At 42.3% G+C, this 22,384-nt stretch overlaps 1 protein-coding gene across 4 annotated transcripts in view; it reads left to right on the top strand.

The window, feature by feature from the left end:
* The first annotated feature begins 5,012 nt into the window (after positions 1-5,012).
* The window catches only part of STAM2 (signal transducing adaptor molecule 2), a 62,606-nt gene continuing 45,234 nt past the window's right edge, over positions 5,013-22,384 (top strand). For 2 of the 4 annotated variants that reach the window (XM_021076487.2, XM_084998647.1), the window contains exons 1-2: positions 5,013-5,218; positions 7,370-7,504. In XM_021076487.2, the coding sequence (XP_020932146.1) occupies positions 7,498-7,504 (7 nt within the window). In that variant the 5' untranslated portion in view covers positions 5,013-5,218; positions 7,370-7,497. The remainder of the gene's footprint in view (positions 5,219-7,369; positions 7,505-22,384) is intronic. The other 2 variants (XM_013997328.3, XM_013997353.3) reach the window with 1 other exon arrangement.

The following is a 22,384-nucleotide window of genomic DNA, read 5'->3' on the forward strand; positions in this document are numbered from 1 at the left end:
AGAGAACTTCAGAACCAGGGTGCCTTTGAGAAAAGGTTAATTCTAAGACTGTAGAAGAGAATATACAAAATGAGCCTGGAGCATCTTGTAGTCCCAGAAAGTAAAGAAATGCTCAGGAAAAAAAAAAAAGAAACACATCAAAGGGACATAAGAGTCAACTGAAAGAGCTCCCAATGACCAAAGCTACAACAACTGTAGCAAAAACATACAAGACAACAGCAACAACAAAATATATTACAATTACAACCCAAAATATAAAATAAACATACATGATGTCATAGTTATATAAGCAATTTAATAAATGGGTAAATAGAGAAGAGACAAATTTTCCTTACAGAAGAATCATAATAATTCAACCTCTACTGAAGGTGAAACTTAAGGCTGTCACCTTGAGGCTGGGTGACACTCAGTGACCTGCTTCCTAAGAACAGAGTAGGAAAAGAGAAAAACATTAACTTTGAGTGAAAAAATTTGGCAAATGCTACATTTAGCCAAGTGCTAAAAGTTACCATCACCATATGTCATGTGCTCCCCACCAAGATGTGAGGAGGGTACTCTACCTCTGTGATGTTCTTTCCAAAATCCCACAACACCCATTTAAGCATGAGAAAAACATCTTTAGGAAATGCTTAGAAAATGCTTAGATTTTAGCAAATCTAGGACAAACTTAGATTCAGGGACCATCCACAGGCCATCTGGTCAGCACTCCTCAAGACTGTTATGGTCAAACAAGGAAAAACAAGGAAAGAAACTGTCACAAATCAGAGGAGCCTAGGGAGATGGGATAACCAAATGAATTGTGATACTCTGGTATGCAGAAAAGAGTTAACATAGTAGGTCTGAGACTTCTATCCTTAGAAAGACCTGCTTGCCACACCATTATATGTGGAAGAAATTAACAAGGGTTTACTGTATGCCACAGGTAACTATATTCAGTATCTTGTAATAACCTGTAATGGACAAGACTCTGAAGCTGTACACCTGAAACTGACACAGTATTATAAATCAACCATAGTTAAACTTTTTTTTTTTTTTTTTAAAGAGAAAGTTGGAGTTCCCGCTGTGGCTCAGTGGTTAACGAATCTGACTAAGAACCATGAGGACGAGGGTTCGATTCCTGGCTTTGTTCAGTGGGTTAAGGATCCGGCATTGCCGTGAGCTGTGGTGTGCGTTGCAGATGCAGCTTGGATCCCACATTGCTGTGGCTCTGGTGTAGGCCGGTGGCTATAGCTCTGATTAGACCCCTAGCCTGGGAACCTCCACATGCCACGGGTGCTGCCCTAGAAAAGGCAAAAAGACCAAAAAATAAAATAAAATAAAATAATTAAAAAAAGAGAAAGTTGAGTTCCTGTTGTGGCTCAGTGGGTTAGGAACTCAACACAGTGTCTATGAGGAATGGGGTTTGATCCCTGGTCTCACTCAGTGGGTTAAGAATCTGGCCTTATCACAAGCTGCAGCATAGGTCGAAGATGTGGCTCAGACTCCTAGCCCAGGAACTTCCATAATGCTGCCGGTATGGCCATAAAAAGAAAACATGTAAAAAGGTAAAAACCTGCTTACAAATATGTGGCCCTTGACTGGCATCTGGGAACTTAGATTTTGGGAAAGTTCCCACAATTCCCTGATAAGAATGGCTCCTGGTGCCTAAACCCTTTGTACAAACAATGTGGTCTATGCTGAACACCTGCTTGCTTTCTGAGAGTCTGGAGTATGGATGTGTGTTAGGCAGAAGGTGCTTGGGTGACTATCCCTCAACAAAAACCCTGGGCATTGAATTTGCAATGAGCTTACCTTGTAGATGACATTTCACACGTATTGTACAACTCACTGCTGGAGGATTTAAGCATGTTCTGCGTACCTCCACTGAGAGAGGACTCCTGGAAGCTTGTGCCCCCAGACTTTGCCTTATGTGCCATTTCCCTTTATTGATTTTGTTTTGTATCCTTTGGTTGTAATAAAATACTGTCATGTACTGATGACTATAAGCTGAGTATTGTGGGTCCTTAATGAGTCATTGAACCTGGGGGTGATCTTGGTGACACTTGACACACCTGGATTGGATCTGGGGGCAAGGAGGGGCCATTAATGTAAACATTGGCAAAATCCCAGTAAATCTAAGGTTTAGTTTGTCGTGCCTCAGCGGTAATGAATCCAACTAGCATCCATAAGGATGCAATTCGATCCCTGGCCTCACTCAGTGGGTTAAGGATCTGGCATTGCTGGGAGCTGCAGTGTAGGTCACAGATGAGGCTCGGATCCAAGCGTTGCTATGACTGTGACATAGGCCAGCAGCTGTAGCTCCAATTTGACCCCTAGCCAGGGAACTTCAGTATGCTGTGGGTATGGCCCAAAAAGACAAAACAAAACCCCCCAAAACAAAACACTCAAACCAAATGCTTTGGAAATTAATGAAAAATAATATACCATGCATCGCAAAGACACACATTAGCCAAACTGAAATACAAATAGAAAAATGAGAGAAGGGAAGAGAAAGAGAGAAAGAGGGAGGGAGGGCGAGCAAGCGAGCAATCTAGCTTTATTTACTGTAGCCAGAGGGAAAGATTGCAGTTAAAAAAAAAATCAGACACGGAACCTGATTGTGAGAGTAGCAGAATTGAAAAGAAGGTTGAATTCATAACCCTTAGCATAGTGTAGACTCAAGTCAGGACTTGCTGGGGAATGAATGAGACCAAGACCTAGGATTAGGCTATCTGGGTGGATACTCTTGGGAACTTTGAGCTCATTTACCTCAATCCTCTGGACCCACAGAAGTGGTTACTTGCTCCTAGGCTAGAGGGTAGGGGCCTCCCTTTGCCTGAAGATCATGGAGAAGCCTCACCTGAAGAAGGTGCCTTCCAAGATGCTACTTTCCCTTCTCAAGATTTCCCACAATCACCTTCAGAGTTTCTAGACCAATACCTAGGATCAAGTTTCATCATGGTCTGACTTGGGGAAGCACAGTCTTCTGTTTCTGGAATGAAAAGGGTTATTCACCAAATATCATACTGGTAGAATTGGAAGAATACATTTGGGGATGGATCTTGGTCTACGTTCAGAGAAAGTGGGGTGAGGTAAGGCTATTTGTTGAGTGTAAGCCCAAAATAAAAACAACAACAAAATCAAAAATCTCTCGAGACTGAATTTAACTGAAATTGATGAGATTATTTTGTTATCAGGGAGACTGGGGCTCAAAAGAGGCTGTAGTACAGAAAAATGAAAAAGTTGCATTTCTTTACACACTAGAATTTATGGGCTGTCATTGACCTATCTTTTAAGCCTTCAGTAACTTCACATTAGGTGAAGCATTCACGAACAATCTTTGATCTTGTTTCTAACACATGGTTTGGCTCTCAGTGACTATTAAATATTTTGTTACTTGCACTCACCAAGAGACTGAGTATAGGCACAGAAAAGTACCTACAGATTCTTGAGTATGCTTGCTAGTAAAGATGGAGGAGCTAAAGGGGCCTCTTTAAAATGTAAATGCTTTCCAAAGGCAGGTCCTCAGTCAGTCCTTTGCTCTCATCTCAATACAATCTTCTCTACAATATCTCTTCTTTAAGTGCTCCAGTAGCCTCTCACACTGTTCTGCTGCCTGGACTGCTTCTATATATAGAAGAATTACAGGAACTCCAAGTAATTCCTAACATTACAAAAATCATTGAAAAATTGGAAGCTCTAGGAGTTCCCGTTGTGGCTCAGCTGTAAGCAATGCAACTAGTATCCATGAGATGCAGGTACAATCCGTGGCCTTGCTTAGTGGGTTAAGGATCCAGAGTTGCCACAAGCTGCGGCTTACATCACAGATTCGGCTCAGATCCAGTACTGCTGTGGCTGTGGTGTAGGCCAGCAGCAGCAGCTCTGATTTGACCCCTAGCCAGAGAACTTCCATATGCCACAGGTGTGGCCCAAAAAAGAAAAAAAAAAAAAAAAAAAAAAGGAAAAAGAAAAATTGGAAGCTCTAGTAGGGGCCACACTTCAACAAGTCGCTTAAGTTTACTGGTAGCTGCCATGTGCTGTTTGGCTGGATTTGAAAGAAATGAAAGGTGCCGAGCGCCCACTGCTTGCTGGACAGAGTTTTAGATGCCAGGGATACAGCAGTGAACAAAAATAATCATGGTGTTTACATTCTAAAGAGGAGATACAGAAAACGCAATAAGTAAATGACACATTAGGAAGTGACAAATGCTATAGAAACATTAAACAAGGTTAAGAGGGTTTGGGAGTGTGTCCGTGGGAAGGATGCTTTCAAGTTCATATTCATTACCTGGCTAGCTCACATGGGAATTTGAGTTTGTGACCCCAGTTATTTAGCGGGATCATCACGTACTGTCACGTATATGCTATACACCACGCCCATAAAACTGTCAGCAACTTGAAGGCAGGGAGTGTGCCTCATTCTCTTTGGATTCCGAGTCCAGCAGTGTTTTCAGGGCGAGAGCACGACGGAATGCGAAGAGTGAGGAATCCCCGCAGAACCATAACAACTTCTACGACCCCTTTCCAGGGTGGTTATTCCAGGGGGTTTGCAGCCCGCTAAGCTCCAGAAGCAGAGCCAAATCCTTCCCCGGCTGTCAAAGCCCAAAGGATCCGTTCGTCTCCATGGCAACGGGACTGTGACGCGGACGCAGCCGAGGGCCCAGGGCCGCTTGGGACTAGCCCACAGCTTGGGAAAAGACTAAACCTCAGGGAACTTGCTGGTCAGCACCCGCGGCCCCCCGCAGAGAGTCCCGAACCCCCGCGCCCCCTGTTGAGCTGCGCCGGCTCAGCAGCTCCCGCGCCCCCGGCGTCGCCAGCTCTAGGCGCGACGACTTCCGGCCCTGAAGGTCCCCTGCCCCGTGGCTCGCTGGGGCCCTAGCGATGGGAAGGTGGCCACGGCGGCCGCCTGAGCCCTGCAGCAGCTTCCGCCCAGGGCTGCCGCCTTCTCCCGGCGGGCGGCGACTACCCGGCGCTAAGCAGACGCCCGCGGCTGGCCGGACCTCGCCCTGGGAGAGGAGTTAGGGGCGGAGCGCATACCGGGAGCTGGCGGTCAGGCGGGAGCAGGGCAGGTGCGGTGGCGGAAGTGCGGGAGGCGGTCGGCGCTGAGCCGCCTAAGAAGCCGCGGCGGCGGGCCTCCCAGCCGGAAGCAACCGCCGAGCCTTAGCCTCACCGCAGCCACTAGGGCTCCGGGCCGGCGAAATGCCTCTGTTCACCGCCAACCCCTTCGAGCAAGACGTGGGTAAGTGCTGGGTCTGGCCCCGGGCTGTTGTTTGCTGTGCTGGAAAGTGGGCGGGGGCGACTCCGGGGACTGGAAAGCGGCAGAGGGAGCGAAGGGGGTGGCCCGCTGCCTGGCAGCTGGGATTTTTCAGGGGGCAGCTTTCGTGCGTGGTAGCAAGCAGCCTCAGGAGGGTGTCCAGTCCTCCTGCAGCTGAGGACCTGGAAAGAGGGCCTTTCCCCACTCCAGGCGCAGGAATAGGGAACAGCCTGGGGCTCCCTGGAGACTTGACTGATGAAGCAGTTGCAGAGTTGAGGACGCAAACTTCCAATTCTCTGTAGAGCTCGTTGAGTCTAGTGTCACCCCCTCCCTCCACTCCCCCGCACTTAAGGAAGGATGCAAGAGTCCAGACCTGCTTAGAGACTCCAGCTTGCCCCCATTTAACCGGAAGAACCTATTTCACCTGGCTTATGTACACATGCATCCAGGCCCTGATAGAACCAAGCACGGCTTCCGGATTTCTTTATGAGAGTTGGAAGTGTTACTCTATCGTGGATGGTGCAAGTGCTGTAAGAGGCTTTGTCTCAGTGTATGAAAAGGAAAATCCCAGGTTCTCCAAACAGTCCAGGACAACTGATCTTTTACTTATTTGGCATCGTCGGAATGCTGAGGACTCAGTGACTATGGAGTGAGGAAAAGATGGACCGGGTATGAGAACTTATTTATGGCATTAGGAAAACAGTGAAACAGGCGAAATAGATATTTCTGTAGCAGTAATTAATTACTGCGAATTTCTGTAGCAGTAGTAGCGTTTTAGGGGAATGAAAAAACGCATCGCTGAAAATTGCTAGTCATACAGAATCTTGCACATCTAGCACTGAGGCACCCGTTTCATAGTTAATAATTTTCTCAGTATAAGGAAAGTCTCAAAAATGCTTAATTTTGGTATATTTTGGGATCCCAAAAGCGTGCTCAGAAATCAAATGTGTTGAATAAGTCCCTTTCATTCCCAGAGAGCCAAAAATTGTATAATTATATTTTCCCCCTTAAACAGCCTTCAAATATATATTTTTATAATTTTCATTCAACTTTTTTCTTGGTGGTTAACATTGGTGACTGGTATAAACATAGGAAACACAATGTTGAGGCTCACAGCATCAGCCTTTGGAACACCTTCTGGTGTCTTCCTTTGTTGCAGTGAGACCTGCACTTTTTATGGCCGTTGTGGTTTTATCGTAGAGGGGGGAAAAAGCAAAATAGAATAAGACATGATTTTCAAACTTAAAACCTGTGAACTCTTCAAGGGAGATCTTTTCTGGAAGCCTATTGTTTTTTGATTGAAAAACTTTGGTAGGAGTAAGTGGAGTTGCTCTGCCTGTTTTGCTTTTCTAATCCTCCCCCTCAATGGCTCCTGAGGTTCCTGCACAGTTCAGTGGGTCACAGTTTAGTACCACTGGAGTAAAAGAGACGCTGCTGTTCAGACCAAAAAAAAAAAAAAAAAAAAAGAGAAAGAAAAGAAAACCAAAACAAAACAAAACTGTATAAATTATTTCATGGGCAGTGCCATCAACCAAAGCTTCAAGTACTTGTTTGTTAACTCAAGTATGACTGAAGTCAATATCCAAAAGACAGTTTAAAGATGAAATGGAGAATTCGATTGTAACTTCTTTCAGGCAAGTGGTTGAAATTAATAGAAAAAGCAGCATGAAATACTAAGGGTTTCAGGTCAAACCGGCTTTAAACCTCTGTGATAGAAATAAAATTATATATTGCATTTTTCAAAACTTAAAGCCCCCTTTGAAATACAATAGTTAAGTACTATGACAAGCAAGTCAATATTTAACTTGAGTTCTCCATAGGAATGTTCCTTTGCAAGGTCATTGTCCTTTTTACCTACGCTCTTTGATTCAGTCTGATTTTTATGACCATTGTTTTTCTTTTTGTCATAGCTTTGTTTGCCTTTCATTCAGCAAACAGGCATTGAGTGATTACCGTGTGTCAGACATTGTGTTAAGTTCTGGGGACACAAATTCAATAAATAAACTGGGTTCCCTCAGGAAACGCTCAGTCTAATGCGGGACGCATATACACATAAAAAGATAATTGTAATATAATGTGAAAAGTATGGTACTGGAATACGGAAGATGCTTTACATTCTTTCTTTCTTTAAAACAGTCATCTTCCCTGAAGAGAAGATGAGGACCTTCAGGCAGAAACCTCTGTAAAGATGTTGACATATCCTCTCTCTCTCCCTGCTTTTCTGACAGCACTTACATCTGCAGGAAGTAACCACCTCTTACTATATGTGTGGTATGGTCATTTTATAATGGACCTTTGGTCGGTGCAGTCTCACCACAGGGTGAACAGTCTTTCTGACATCGTGCATGTGTGGAAGAAATCCCTTTCTCAGTCCCTGAGACCCCAAGAAAAGGCTGTAGTGAGTCTAGATGTCCAGGGAGGCACTCCTAGGTTGACAGTGGTTTGTGGCTTGTTTAGTGGAAGCAGACCAAAGGCTGGGAGGTGAGGAACTCTGGCAAGTTCCTACTTTTTCTTGGAGTCAGAAACTACAAATCCTGAAGGGAATGCTAGGTATGGTAGCATTAGAGCTCTTTAAATATTTATTGGAATTCTTCTAATCTGGGTTAATTGTTTGTTTAGTTGAATAAAATTCCTTTGAGGCTATGCTGAGAAAAAAAGAAAGAAAATGGCCATACATGTCCCCCCACCCACCCTGGCCCTGAGTTTCATCTTAAAAGGGGTGTGTAAGTTTCCTAAGCTGGAGCCTGGTTGGGGCAACCTTGTTAGGAGATTCCAAAGAGACAGTAAAACATGGGGGGCAGAGCCACAATAAGAAGATTTAGTGGTGGAGTTAAAAGGGGAGATGTCCTTTCATTATATTCTGCGCCATTTTTTCCAGTCTCATGACATTGGTTTCCAAGTCATGTCTGTTTTTGCCCCCTCACTCCAGTTCTTATTTGCCTCTTTTTTCTCCTTAATCAAGCCAGGCAATCTTTCTTGCCAGTTTCTTCCTCTGCCATTTACTATTTACTGATAGATTTTTGCTTTTTTCAACAACAGGTGGTATCTCCTTCCTTAAAGAGATACTTAGTTGTGTTCCACCAAGCTAAGCTCAAATTCTACCTCTGCAAAACTCTTCTGACACATTGAATTGAAGTATGACCTTTTATCTTAAAAGGAGATTTTTCCAAGTGAAATTTGAATGCATATATTGCTGTGTCTTTTGCTTGCGTTGTGTTCAAATACCTTGAGAATGAGGTAGCTTGAGGTTTTCAATCATGAAACCTTTTTCTCCAGTGAAATTTTAAAAGAAACCTAAATATAAACAGACATACGGATAGTACTCCAATAATAGAATTTACTTTATACATTTATGTAGTTATTAAGGTAATCCTTGAACACCTGAGGTTGTTATCATCTTTGCAAAGCACTAAAATTAAAAAAATTTTGGTATGGATGAGAATGAGAGCTTTAACAGCCGTTTTTTCCTATACTTTCTTTTGCATAAGATACCCCAAACTCTAATCCTGAGAAGTTCTGTTGTGGCACATTGGGTTAAGGGTCCTGTGGTGAAGATTTCAATCCCTGGCCTGGTAACTTCCAGATGCACGCAGGGCACAACCCAAAAACAAAACAACAACAACAACTTTAAGTAAAATAGTTACTTTTTTTTTTTTTTTGTCTTTTTGCCTTTTCTTGAGCCACTTCTGTGGCATATGGAGGTTCCTAGGCTAGGGGTCGAATCAGAGCTGTAGCCACCGGCCTACGCCAGAGCCAGAGCAACACAGGATCTGAGCCACATCTGCAACCTACACCACAGCTCACGCCAACGCCCAGACCCTTAACCCACTGAGCAGGGCCAGGGACCGAACCCACAACCTCATGGTTCCTAGTTGGATTCGTTAACCACTGCGCCACGATGGGAACTCCAAAATAGTTACAAATTTTAATGAATGTACTTTGTAGTTTTTTAAACAATGAAATCTTTTTAGCATGAAGTACAAAATATAGCATGTATACTCCTCTTTCTGTCAGTTATGTCAAGTCCTAAAATTTTGCCACAATTCATTTTTTTTAAAGAAAATATTCAAGATGCAGTTGAAATTACCTGTATTTAGTAGCTACCTGATACTATTCTTTTTGCTCTCTTCTCAAACACTCTCTAAATAGATAAACTCTATTTTATAATATATATTATACATACACATATATGTATTGTTTTGCATGTTTCTAAACTTCATAAAAATAACACCATTCTTTGTAGTCATTTGCAACTTGTCATTCAGCATTTTTGGTGAGAGTCACTCATGTTGATGTTTGTAGTTCTAATTCATGAATTTTAAGAGCTATGTGATAGTCCACATTTTTTAATCTATTCTCCTGCTAATATACATAAAGTTTTTTTTTTAATTTTTTTACTGTTATAGAAACACTGTAATGAAAGTTCTTACCCATTTTTCTTGTTCATAAGACTGAGAGATTCTCCAAGCATTGTATCTGGGAGAGGAATTCTTTAATAAAAGTGTATATATGGATTTCCTGCTGTGGCACAAGGATATCTGTGGCATCTCTGCAGCACCAGGATGCAGGTTCAATCCCCCAGCCCAGCACAGTGGGTTAAGTATCTGGCATTGCTACAGCTGTGGCATAGGTCGCAGCTGCAGATCAGATATGACCCCTGGCCCAGGAACTCCTTATGCCTTGGGTTGGCCAAAAAAGAAAAAAAAAAAAAAAGTATATAGTGCAGAGTTGCAAGATTTAAATAGTACAGAATGGTCCTTTCAAGTGTTTGTGGGAGATTTTACCCCCACCAGCAATGGAAGTGAGGTTGTTCCACATTCTTGATAACACTGGGTATTGTCAGATTTAAAAATTGATGCCAATTTGATGGGTGGGAAGTAAAGCATTGCTTTCAACTCATTTCAGTTTCATTACAGTTGAGCATCTTTTCAAACATTTCTTGGTCAATGTCTTTAAATTGCCTGCTCATTACTTTCACCTACCTATTCTGCTGGATTATTTTTTCTTACTGATTTTTAGAGTTCCACATATGTTCTCTGTTGATCTTCCATTGCTTATGTGAATTGCAAATATATATAAACACACATATACATATTCCAGTATACATATTCCATATACATATTCCAGTTGGTTGTTTTTTTCTGATTCCTTTTATTGTTTTTTTTTTTTTTTTTTTTTTTTTTTTTTTTTACAGTGTAAGATCTTCACTCTTCTATTTTTTTTTTATTTCTACAAAAGTTTTGTTTATAAATTTTAGGTTTACATAAATCCATTTTATTTTTTATCATATTTTATAACTTCTTTCTCTGACAATTTATTGTAATGATATTTGCATTTCTTTTTTTTTGTTTTGTTTTTGTCTTTTGTTGTTGTTGTTGTTGCTATTTCTTGGGCTGCTCCCATGGCATATGGAGGTTCCCAGGCTAGGGGTTGAATCGAAGCTGTAGCCACCGGCCTACGCCAGAGCCACATCAACGCGGGATCCGAGCCGCATCTGCAACCTACACCACAGCTCACGGCAACGCTGGATCGTGAACCCACTGAGCAAGGGCAGGGACCGAACCCGCAACCTCATGGTTCCTAGTCAGATTCGTTAACCACTGCGCCATGACGGGAACTCCGATATTTGCATTTCTACATCTAGGTATATGAATACACTGAGCACATAAAATAGCCATACATAAATCTATTAAAATTTTAAATTTTAGCTGAGTATTTGTTGAATGAACACATTCTTTGTGAAATTTTTTTATCATTTATTTACATTTTTTTTCTACTATACCACATAATGACCCAGTTACACATACATGCATACATTCTTTTTCCTCACATTACATGTTCCATCATAAGTGACTAGACAGAGTTCCTGGAGCTACACAGCAAGATCCAATTGCTAATTCATCCCAAAGGCAACATTCTGTATCTATTTACTCCAAGCTCCCAGTCCCTCCCACTCCCTCCCTCTCCCTCCAGGGAACCATAAGTCTATTCTCCAAGTACATGATTTTCTTTTCTGTGGAGATGTTCATTTGTGCTGGATATTAGATTCCAGATATAAGTGATATCATATGGTTTGTCTTTTTCTTTCTGACTTACTTCACTCAGGATATGAGCATCTAGTTCCATCCATGTTGCTGAAAATGGCATTATTTGGTTCTTTTTTATGGCTAAGTTCGATTCCATTGTGCATATACCACATCTTCCTAATCCAACCATCTATCAGTAGACATGTGGGTTGTTTCCATGTCTTGGCTATTGTGAATAGTTGTGCAATGAACATGTGGATGCATGTGTCTTTTTTTTTTTTTTTTTTTTTTAAATTTTATTTTCCCACTGTACAGCAAGGGGGTCAGGTTATCCTTACATGTATACATTACAATTACAGTTTTTCCCCCACCATTTCTTCTGTTGCAACATGAGTATCTAGACATAGTTCTCAATGCTATTCAGCGGGATCTCCTTGTAAATCTATTCTACGTTGTGACTGATAAGCCCAAGCTCCCGATCCCTCCCACTCCCTCCCCCTCCCATCAGGCAACCACAAGTCTCTTCTCCAAGTCCATGATTGATTTTCTTTTCTGAGGAGATGTTCATTTGTGCTGGATATTAGATTCCAGTTATAAGTGATGTCATATGGTATTTGTCTTTGTCTTTCTGGCTCATTTCACTCAGTATGAGATTCTCTAGTTCCATCCATGTTGCTGCAAATGGCATGATGTCATCCTTTTTTATGGCTGAGTAGTATTCCATCGTGTATATATACCACATCTTCCGAATCCAATCCTCTGTCGATGGACATTTGGATTGTTTCCATGTCCTGGCTATTGTGAATAGTGCTGCAATGAACATGCGGGTGCATGTGTCTCTTTTAAGTAGAGCTTTGTCCGGATAGATGCCCAAGAGTGGGATTGCAGGGTCATATGGAAGTTCTATGTATAGATTTCTAAGGTTCTCCAAACTGTTCTCCATAGTGGCTGTACCAGTTGACATTCCCACCAACAGTGCAGGAGGGTTCCCTTTTCTCCACAGCCCCTCCAGCACTTGTTATTTGTGGATTTATTAATGATGGCCATTCTGACTGGTGTGAGGTGGTATCTCATGGTAGTTTTGATTTGCATTTCTCTTATAATCAGCGATGTTGAGCATTTTTTCATGTGTTTGTTGGCCATCTGTATATCTTCCTTGGAGAAATGTCTATTCAGGTCTTTTGCCCATTTTTCCATTGATTGATTGGTTTTTTTGCTGTTGAGTTGTATAAGTTGCTTGTATATTCTAGAGATTAAGCCCTTGTCAGTTGCATCATTTGAAACTATTTTCTCCCATTCTGTAAGTTGTCTTTTTGTTTTCTTTTGGGTTTCCTTTGCTGTGCAAAAGCTTTTCAGTTTGATGAGGTCCCATGGGTTTATTTTTGCTCTAGTTTCTATTGCTTTGGGAGACTGACCTGAGAAAATATTCATGAAGTTGATGTCAGAGAGTGTTTTGCCTATGTTTTCTTCTAGGAGTTTGATGGTGTCCTGTCGTATATTTAAGTCTTTCAGCCATTTGGAGTTTATTTTTGTGCATGGTGTGAGGGTGTGTTCTAGTTTCATTGCTTTGCATGCAGCTGTCCAGGTTTCCCAGCAATGCTTGCTGAATAGACTTTCCTTTTCCCATTTGATGTTCTTGCCTCCCTTGTCAAAGATTAATTGACCATAGGTGTCAGGGTTAATTTCCAGATTCTCTATTCTGTTCCATTGGTCTGTCTGTCTGTTTTGATACCAGTACCACACTGTTTTGATGACTGTGGCTTTGTAGTATTTCTTGAAGTCTGGGAGAGTTATGCCTCCTGCTTGGTTTTTGTTTCTCAGGATTGCTTTGGCGATTCTGGGTCTTTTGTGGTTCCATATAAATGTTTGGATTGTTTGTTCTAGTTCTGTGAAAAATGTCATGGGTAATTTGGTAGGGATTGCATTGAACCTGTAGATTGCTTTGGGTAGGATGGCCATTTTCACAATATTGATTTTTCCAATCCAGGAACATGGAATATCTTTCCATTTTTTTACATCTTCTTTGATTTCTTTGATTAAGGTTTTATAGTTCTCGGCATATAGGTCCTTTACCTCCTTGGTCAGGTGTATTCCGAGGTATTTGATTTTGTGAGGTACAATTTTAAAAGGTATCGTATTTTTGTATTCCTTTTCTAATGCTTCATTGCTGGTATACAGAAATGCAACTGACTTCTGAATGTTAATCTTATATCCTGCCACTTTGCTGAATTTATTAATCAGTTCAAGGAGTTTTGGGGTTGAGTCCTTAGGGTTTTCTAGGTATAGAATCATGTCATCTGCATACAGTGACAGTTTGATCTCTTCTCTTCCTATATGGATGCCTTTGATTTCTTTTGTTTGTCTAATTGCTGTGGCTAAGACTTCCAAAACGATGTTGAAGAGCAGTGGTGAGAGTGGGGATCCCTGTCTTGTTCCAGATTTGAGTGAGAAGGCTTTCAGTTTTTCCCCATTGAGGATTATATTTGCTGTGGGTTTATCATAAATGGCTTTGATTATATTCAGGAATGTTCCCTCTATACCCACTTTGGCGAGGGTCTTGATCATGAATGGATGTTGAACTTTGTCAAATGCTTTTTCTGCATCTATTGAGATGATCATATGATTTTTGACTTTTTTTTTGTTAATGTGGTGTATGATGTTGATTGATTTGCGTATGTTGAACCATCCTTGTGAACCTGGGATGAACCCAACCTGGTCATGGTGTATAATTTTTTTGATATGTTGTTGGATTCGGTTGGCTAAGATTTTGTTGAGAAGTTTTGCATCTATATTCATCAATGATATTGGGCGATAGTTTTCTTTTTTGGTGGTATCTCTGCCTGGTTTTGGAATGAGGGTGATGGTGGCCTCATAGAATGTCTTTGGGAGTATTCCTTCTTCTTCAACCTTTTGAAAGAGTTTAAGGAGGATGGGCACCAATTCCTCTTTATATGTTTGATAGAATTCACCTGTGAAGCCATCTGGTCCTGGGCTTTTATTTGTAGGGAGTGATTTTATGACCTCTTCAATTTCATTTCTAGTGATTGGTCTGTTCAGTTGGTCTGTTTCTGCTTGATTCAGTTTTGGCAGGCTGTAAGATTCTAGAAAATTGTCCATTTCTTCCAGATTGTCAAACTTATTGCCATATAGTTGTTCATAGTATTCTCTTATGGTTTTTTGTATTTCTGCTGTATCCGTTGTGATTTCTCCTTTTTCATTTCTAATTTTGGTTATTTGGGTTCTTTCTCTCCTCTTTTTAGTGAGTCTGGCCAGGGGTTTATCAATTTTGTTCACCTTTTCAAAGAACCAGCTCTTGGTTTTATTAATTTTCTCTATTGTTTTTTGAGTCTCTATTTTATTGATTTCTTCTTTGATCTTTACAATTTCCTTCCTTCTGCTGACTTTAGGACTTCTTTGTTCTTCTTTTTCTAATTCATTTAGGTGGAGGGTTAAGTTGTCAATTTGGGATCTTTCTTCTTTTTTGAGAAAGGCCTGGATTGCTATAAATTTCCCTCTGAGCACTGCTTTCGCAGCATCCCATAGATTTTGAGAGGTTGTGTCTTCATTATCATTTGTTTCAAGATAGTTTTTAATTTCCTTCTTGATTTCCTCATTGACCCATTGGTTTTTTAGTAGCATGTTGTTTAGTCTCCATGGAGTAGGTTTTTTCTCTTTCCTTTTCCCATGGTTGATTTCTAATTTCATGGCATTGTGGTCAGAGAAGATACTTGAGATAATTTCTATGCTCCTAAATTTATTGAGATTCGCTTTATGTCCCAATATGTGGTCGATTCTTGAGAATGTTCCATGAGCATTTGAGAAGAATGTGTATTCTGATTTTTTTGGATGTAGTGTCCTGAAGATATCAATTAAGTCTAACTTTTCTATTGTTTCCTTTAGGATCTCTGTTGCTTTATTGGTTTTCTGTCTAGAGGATCTGTCCATTGATGTGAGGGGGGTATTTAGGTCTCCTACTATGATTGTATTCTCATCAATATCTCCCTTTATGTCTGTTAATATTTGTTGTATGTATCTGGGTGCTCCTATGTTTGGGGCATATATGTTGATGATAGTAACATCCTCTCCTTGGATGGATCCCTTGATCATTAAATAGTGTCCTTCTTTGTCTTTCTTTATGTCTTTTGTTTTAAAGTCTATTTTGTCTGATATGAGCGTTGCAACTCCTGCTTTTCTGTCATGTCTATTGGCATGAAATACTTTTCCCCAGCCTTTCACTTTCAATCTATATGTATCTTTTGTCCTAAGGTGAGTTTCTTGTAGGCAGCATATTGAAGGTTTTTGCCGTTTTATCCACTCAGCCATTCTGTGTCTTTTGATTGGGGCATTCAGTCCATTGACATTTAAGGTGATAATTGATAGATGATTATTTATTGCCATTTGATCCTCGTGTTCCAGTTGATTCTATGGTTCTCCATTCTTCTTTTTTTTTTTTTTTTTTTTTTTTTTTTTTGGTTGGATGGTCTCCTGTTATTATCTGCTTGAGTGTATTTTTTTTTTTTCATTTTTTGCAAATGCAATATTTGGTTTTGGCTTGTGGTTGCCCTGTTTTTTAAGTATGCTAACCCCTTCCCATAATTGTGTGTTTTAGCCTGATGGTCCTGTAAGTTCAAACACTTCATTATTATATTAAAATTAAGAAGAGAGACATACATACAAACAAAAAGGATTATTTACCTCCTAACATCCCTTGCCCACATTTTATGGTTTTGATGACTCTTTTATTTTTTTCTTTTTAATTTTATTTTGTTTGAAGCATGTTCATGATTAAATCTGTATGCTGGCTTATTTGAGTGACTGCTCTCTGATTGTATCTTCCTCAGTCCTAGTTCTTCCTCTTCTTCTTCTTCTTCTTTTTTTTTTTCTTTTCTTTTTTCTTCCCTTTCCTTCCTTTCTTTTTGGTTTAGAGAAGCCCTTTCAATATTTCCTTTAACCTGGGTTTTGTGTTGCTGTATTCTTTAAGTTTTTGTTTGTTGGGAAAAATTTTTATTTCCCCTTCTATTTTAAATGATATTCTTGCTGGATAAAGTATTCTAGGTTGCATATTTTTTCCTTTGAGCACTTTAAATATCTCTTGCCATTCCCTCCTGGCCTGTAGTGTTTCTGTAGAGAAATCAGCTGATATTCTTATGGGGGTTCCCTTGTAGGTAACATTCTGTTTTTCTCTTGCTGCCTTGAGGATCCTCTCTTTATCACTAACTTTTGCCATTTTTATTATGATGTGTCTTGGTGTGGGTCTGTTTGGGTTCAGTTTGTTTGGGGCCCTCTGTGCTTCTTGTATCTTGAATCCAGTATCCTTTAGATTTGGGAAGTTTCCAGCGATAATTTCTTCAAATATATTTTCCATTCCTTTATCTTTTTCTACTCCTTCTGGAATTCCTATTATGCGTAAATTGGCCCGTTTTATATTATCCCATAGGTCTCTTATATTGCTTTCCAGTTTTTTGATTCGGTGTTCTGTCTGTTGACCAGATTGAGTGATTTCCATTATTCTATCTTCCATATCACTGATTCGTTCTTCTGCATTATTCATTCTGGTTTTTACTGCCCCTAGTTCAGTTTGCATCTCTGCAAATGAATGTTCTAGTTTTTCTTGGCTCCTCCTTATATTTTCTAGCTCCTTTCTGAGGGTATCTGCATTGCTGTTCATATCTTCTCTTAATTCCTTCAGTATTTTCACTATTTCTCTTTTGAACTCCAGGTCTGTCAGACTGCAGAGATCAGTTTCATTGTTGACTGTTTTAGGTGAGTTCTCCTGTTGGTTTGACTGGGGGTGGTTTCTCAGCTTCTTCATCTTGCTTGTTGTCTTCTTTCTCCTGAGGGAGTTGTACTCTCCGTTATCGGGTAGTGTTTGCCTTGTCACTGCCCTGGAATATTTCCTGAGGGCTGTCGTTGTTGGTCAATCTTTTTTTGAGGCAGTGTGGCTTTTCTGGAGTGTTGATGGGACTAACAGTGTTTCTTTGAAGCAAAGGAGGACTTCCTGAGGGCAGACAGGACTGGGAGGTCCACCCCACGATGGTAGCAGATTTCACTTGGTTCTCAGCACCCCCTGGGGTCTTGGGCGGGTAGCAGGGCCCTTGGAGACTCAAGAGGTTCCTCCCCAGGACAGCCCGACTCAGAAAGACCGTCTGAGATCTTTTCCCGATTCCGCCAGGCTTGTTGCAGCTTTTCTGGGCTGCAGGGGGTCCTGCCTGGAGCTGGCAGTCCTATGCAGCTGGTCCACTAGGTCTCAGCACCCCTTGGGGTCTTGGGCGGGTAGCAGGGCCCTTGGAGGCTCAAGAGGCTCCTCCCCAGGGCAGCCCGATTCAGAAAGACCGTTTGAGATCTTTTCCCGATTCGGCCAGGCTTGTTGCAGCTTTTCTGGGCTGCAGGGGGTCCTGCCTGGAGCTGGCAGTCCTATGCAGCTGGTCCACTAGGTCTCAGCACCCCCTGGGGTCTTGGGCGGGTAGCAGGGCCCTTGGAGGCTCAAGAGGCTCCTCCCCAGGACAGCCCGACTCAGAAAGACCGCCTGAGATCTTTTCCCGATTCGGCCAGGCTTGTTGCAGCTTTTCTGGGCTGCAAGGGGTCCTGCCTGGAGCTGGCAGTCCTATGCAGCTGGTCCACTAGGTCTCAGCACCCCCTGGGGTCTTGGGCGGGTAGCAGGGCCCTTGGAGACTCAAGAGGCTCCTCCCCAGGACAGCCCGACTCAGAAAGACCGCCTGAGATCTTTTCCCGATTCGGCCAGGCTTGTTGCAGCTTTTCTGGGCTGCAGGGGGTCCTGCCTGGAGCTGGCAGTCCTATGCAGCTGGTCCACTAGGTCTCAGCACCCCCTGGGGTCTTGGGCGGGTAGCAGGGCCCTTGGAGGCTCAAGAGGCTCCTCCCCAGGACAGCCTGACTCAGAAAGACCGTCTGAGATCTTTTCCCAATTCGGCCAGGCTTGTTGCAGCTTTTCTGGGCTGCAGGGGGTCCTGCCTGGAGCTGGCAGTCCTATGCAGCTGGTCCACTAGGTCTCAGCACCCCCTGGGGTCTTGGGCGTGTAGCAAGGCCCTTGGAGACTCAAGAGGCTCCTCCCCGGGGGAGCCCGTCTCAGAAAAACCGTCGGAGAATTAGGTCGATCTATTCACGGCCTGGCTAGGCTTGTTCTAGCTTTTCTGGGCTGCAGGCCTTTTCTAGGGGGCTGGTGGTGTTTGGTGCTGCTCTGTGGAAGTGTAGCCCCTCCAAAGGGCAAGCAGGCCTGTGCAGGGAGAGCCCCTGCGGTGGTAGGCTTCAGGCAATTGTTGAGGCCAGCCCTCCTGGATGGCAGGCAGCCCCAGGTTCGGCGAGAGCGTAGGGGGTGGCGGGGGTGGGGGGAGGGAATGCACTGGGAAGCACAGCTTTCTGCTAGCTAGCGGGCCTGTAAGCTTGTTGTGGCGTGGGGGGTATTCTATGGGGACCCACCCCTTCTTCTCTCCCCTCCCCAGCACGGGCGCAGACCAGGCTCTTCTCCCAGGTTCCCTCTGAGGCGGCTTTCCACTTCCCCGCCCCTAGAGTATTGCTCCCTTCCTCTGCGACAGCTTTGTTTTCTAGTCTCCCAGGCAGTCTCTGCCCCGTCAAATGGTTTAGAGACCTCCCAAGCAGTTTCCGCTCTTCCCCGCCCCCCTAGCCCGGGGACTAATCTCTGGAGCCGAGGTCTCGGTGCCCGGCCCCCCCCCCCAGGCGTCCCCCGGCCCTTTCTTGGGGACTAACCTTCGGAGGCGAGGTCACGGTGCCCAGCCCCAACCCAGGCGTCCCCCGGCCCCCTCTCGGGGACCAACCTTCAGAGCTGAGGTCTCGGTGCCCAGCCCCCACCCAGGCGTCCCCCGGCCCTTTCCCGGGGACTAACCTCTGGAGCCGAGGTCTCGGTGCCCGGCCCCCCCCCCCAGGCGTCCCCCGGCCCTTTCTTGGGGACTAACCTTCGGAGGCGAGGTCACGGTGCCCAGCCCCCACCCAGGCGTCTCAATTTTTGGTGACTGTGCCCGTAGTTCAGATGGTCCGTTGGGTTCTTGATCGTTTTTCCGTACTCCGACTTACTGCTACACTCTTCTCTGCATCTGGAGATTCCTCCGGTTCGTTTGATCTTTCCCCCGGTAGGAGACTTTCCAGGGTGCGGGATCCCTTTCTCCTCCGCAGTTCCCTTTCGGGAGCGCCCGTCCCGCTCGGATTCACCTTCTCTCACTCTCCTCTTTTCTCCCGTTCTGCCCAATAATGTCACGAACTTCTTGCCGTTATTGGAGTTTAGGTTCCTCTGCCAGCGATTGGTTGTTGTTCTGTGCGAGTCATTTCTTCTGTAGATGTGCTTTTTTTGTTGTGTTTGTGGGAGAGGGCGAGCGTGTCCCCCTACTCCTCCGCCATCTTGTCCTCTCCTCTGATTCCTTTTATTGTTAAGAAAATTGAAGTTTTGATTTAGTAATTTTTTTTTCTCCCTTGATTTTATTTTTCTCATTCAAGAAAAGCCTTCTTTCTACCCTGAGTCTATAAGAGTCTTGTCATATTTTCTTCTAAACGTTTTATTAAAGGTTTGATTTTCACAGTTAGGTCTTTAATCCACCTGGATTTGGTCTTTATGTAAGGTCTCAGGAGGGATTTGATTGGATAGTCAATTCATAATAGATAATGCGTTGTCTTATCACCATTTATTGAAGTGTCTATCCTTCCCCCACTAATTTGGAGCACTTTCTCCTTCATAAACACCTTTCCTTGTATGAGGCCTGTGTCTGTGCTTCCTGTTCTTCTGCATGGTTCTCTTTATCCTGTACCAATACCACATTCTAATGTCAGTGGCCTTTCTAAATGGTAGGGCAAACCCCCCTGTCTTGTTTTTCTTCATTTGGATAGTCTTAGCTATTTGGGGCCTTTGTTCTTTGTTCTTTCCTGTAGGTTTATCAGATTAGTAAAAGCATAAAAGGGATTTTTTAAATTTTTTTTAGGATTTGAGAAGACATTGTAGTTTATATTTTTGATTCATAGGAACTGGTGATGTTGATACTTAATAATGTACTTTTTTTATTTCTTGATAATACTTAGGTTATGTAGTTGACCCTCGAACAATTTGGGGGTTTAGGGGTGCCAACCCGTTGTGTGCAATTGAAAGTCCACATATTAACTTTTTGACTCCCCCAAACTTAACTACTGATAGCCTACTGGTGACTGGAAGCCTTACTGTTGATAACACAGTCAATTAATACGTGTATGTTATTTATATATCTGCATATATTTTATACATTCATGACATACCATATTCTTAGGTTTTTTGATATTTCTAGGCTATGCGGTTCTCAAGTTTTTTCAAATTGCCACAAATCTCAAAAAATTTATCAGTATAGTTATTGAAAAAAGTTTGTGTGTTGATCTGTGTACTTCAAACCCATATTGCTCAAGGGTGAACAGTGATTTTAAAGTTAGGAAAGAGGGTAAAAGGATGATTTTTCTACAGGTAAATGTGTGACATATACTACTATCCCCTTCAAAGGGTTGAAGGGGAAGAACTTTTTTTTAACATTGCCTTTTTAGGCTCTGTAACTTTACTTGATTGTAAACAAATGTTTGTATTTCATATAGGGATTGAACCTAAGAAGGTCAATGTGACAGATATCAGACATTGCCCCCCAAATTAATTGATATTCTGAAGCTGCCACCTACTTATTCTTAGTTCATTTTACTTGAGTTTCATGTCAAAAACTTGTCTGTACATGGTGGTATCATTTTAAGAATTTTAACCATTCTAGTGCTATAATCATTGTGGCTTTTAACATGTATTTATCTGATCTTTAATGTAGATATTAAATATGATATTCGTTTAATATTCACTAAATGAATATCCTCTTTTTTGAAATACCCATTTGTCTTTCATCCATTTTTCTTTTCACTTAATTTTTACAACTACTCTCAAGCATGGAAGCCATTTAAATTTCCATTTTACAGATGAGAACGTGGATTCAGATTTGAACCAGAGCTGACGTGAATTATCTAGAAACCTTAAGCTAGAATTTAAGCTTCAGAGCTAGGAGTAGAGCAGGTGGCTCTTCAGGGTTTAGTGGGTGATGTTTGTACTCCACACGTGCCTAAGAATTTCCTCGGTAGACAGATGAGAACATAGATTCTCATCTGCCCAACCCAACTGCTTTTGATTCTCCATCAGTGACATTTTGGCACGTTAGTGGCTACTTTGGAGAGTCATTTTCCTCTTCCTGTCTGTTCCTGAGTGTCTTGCACGTGAAGCTTCTGGATAGGTGTGTTAAAAGGGGAATTATACTCACTAGCTTTATGCTTCTGGCCTGTTCCCTAATGTGAAGTTTGTCGAAATGAGCACACCCATTCTTTGGAATTGAGTATGGCTTTTGACTAACAGAGGCATCTTGTCAGAACAAGAAGAAAGTCAAGTTGTAGGAATGTAAAGACTGGCCCTAGACCTTTTACCTTTTTTCTTTTGTGGCTGTGCCTGTGGCATATGAAAGTTCCCGGGCCAGGGATCACACTTGCACCACAGCTGTGACTTGAACACTGAATCCTTAACCTGCTGTGCCACAGGAGAATGCCCCCTTTTACCTTTTTAATAGAGGATTTACAGTATTAAACGACAGTAGAAGATTATTTTTTTCCTTTTTCCTTCCTATCTGACAACTCTCTGAACTCTTTTAGCCCCCCACCCCACCCACAAATGTTGGTAGTTATGCGTGAAATGAAGGAAGAGTGGCAAGCACTCTTCTGTATTCCGTTAGAGCAAGAAGCTCTTACATATGCTATTTTAGTACTAGATGATGTAGTAAATGGAGTTAAACATGGCATTCTCTCTGATCCTTTTCCTTATAAGCAAGAAATGATCTTGCCTTGGTCACATTCAGTGTGTTTAAAATGTTTATCCAGAGAAACAGAAAACTAACTTGTTGGGAAGAGTAAATTTTGCAGTTTTGAACAGAAATTGCACTCAAGAGGCAGTTTAATAGCAAATATACTCTGAGCCTGACTGCCTAGATTGAAATCCCAGTTTTACTATTTACTGTCTGTGATCTTGTGCTAGTTAACTTTTCTGTTTCCTAGTCTAGAAAATGGGACTCTTCATTGGATTCAATATAAGTGGTTTAACATTTGAAATGTAAGTGGTTTAACATAC

This window comes from Sus scrofa, chromosome 15 (assembly GCF_054392235.1).
Source record: "Sus scrofa isolate SSC_HxYL_T2T_F1_AM1 chromosome 15, Sscrofa_HxYL_maternal_Yorkshire_Landrace_v2.0, whole genome shotgun sequence".
Taxonomy (NCBI): domain Eukaryota; kingdom Metazoa; phylum Chordata; class Mammalia; order Artiodactyla; family Suidae; genus Sus; species Sus scrofa.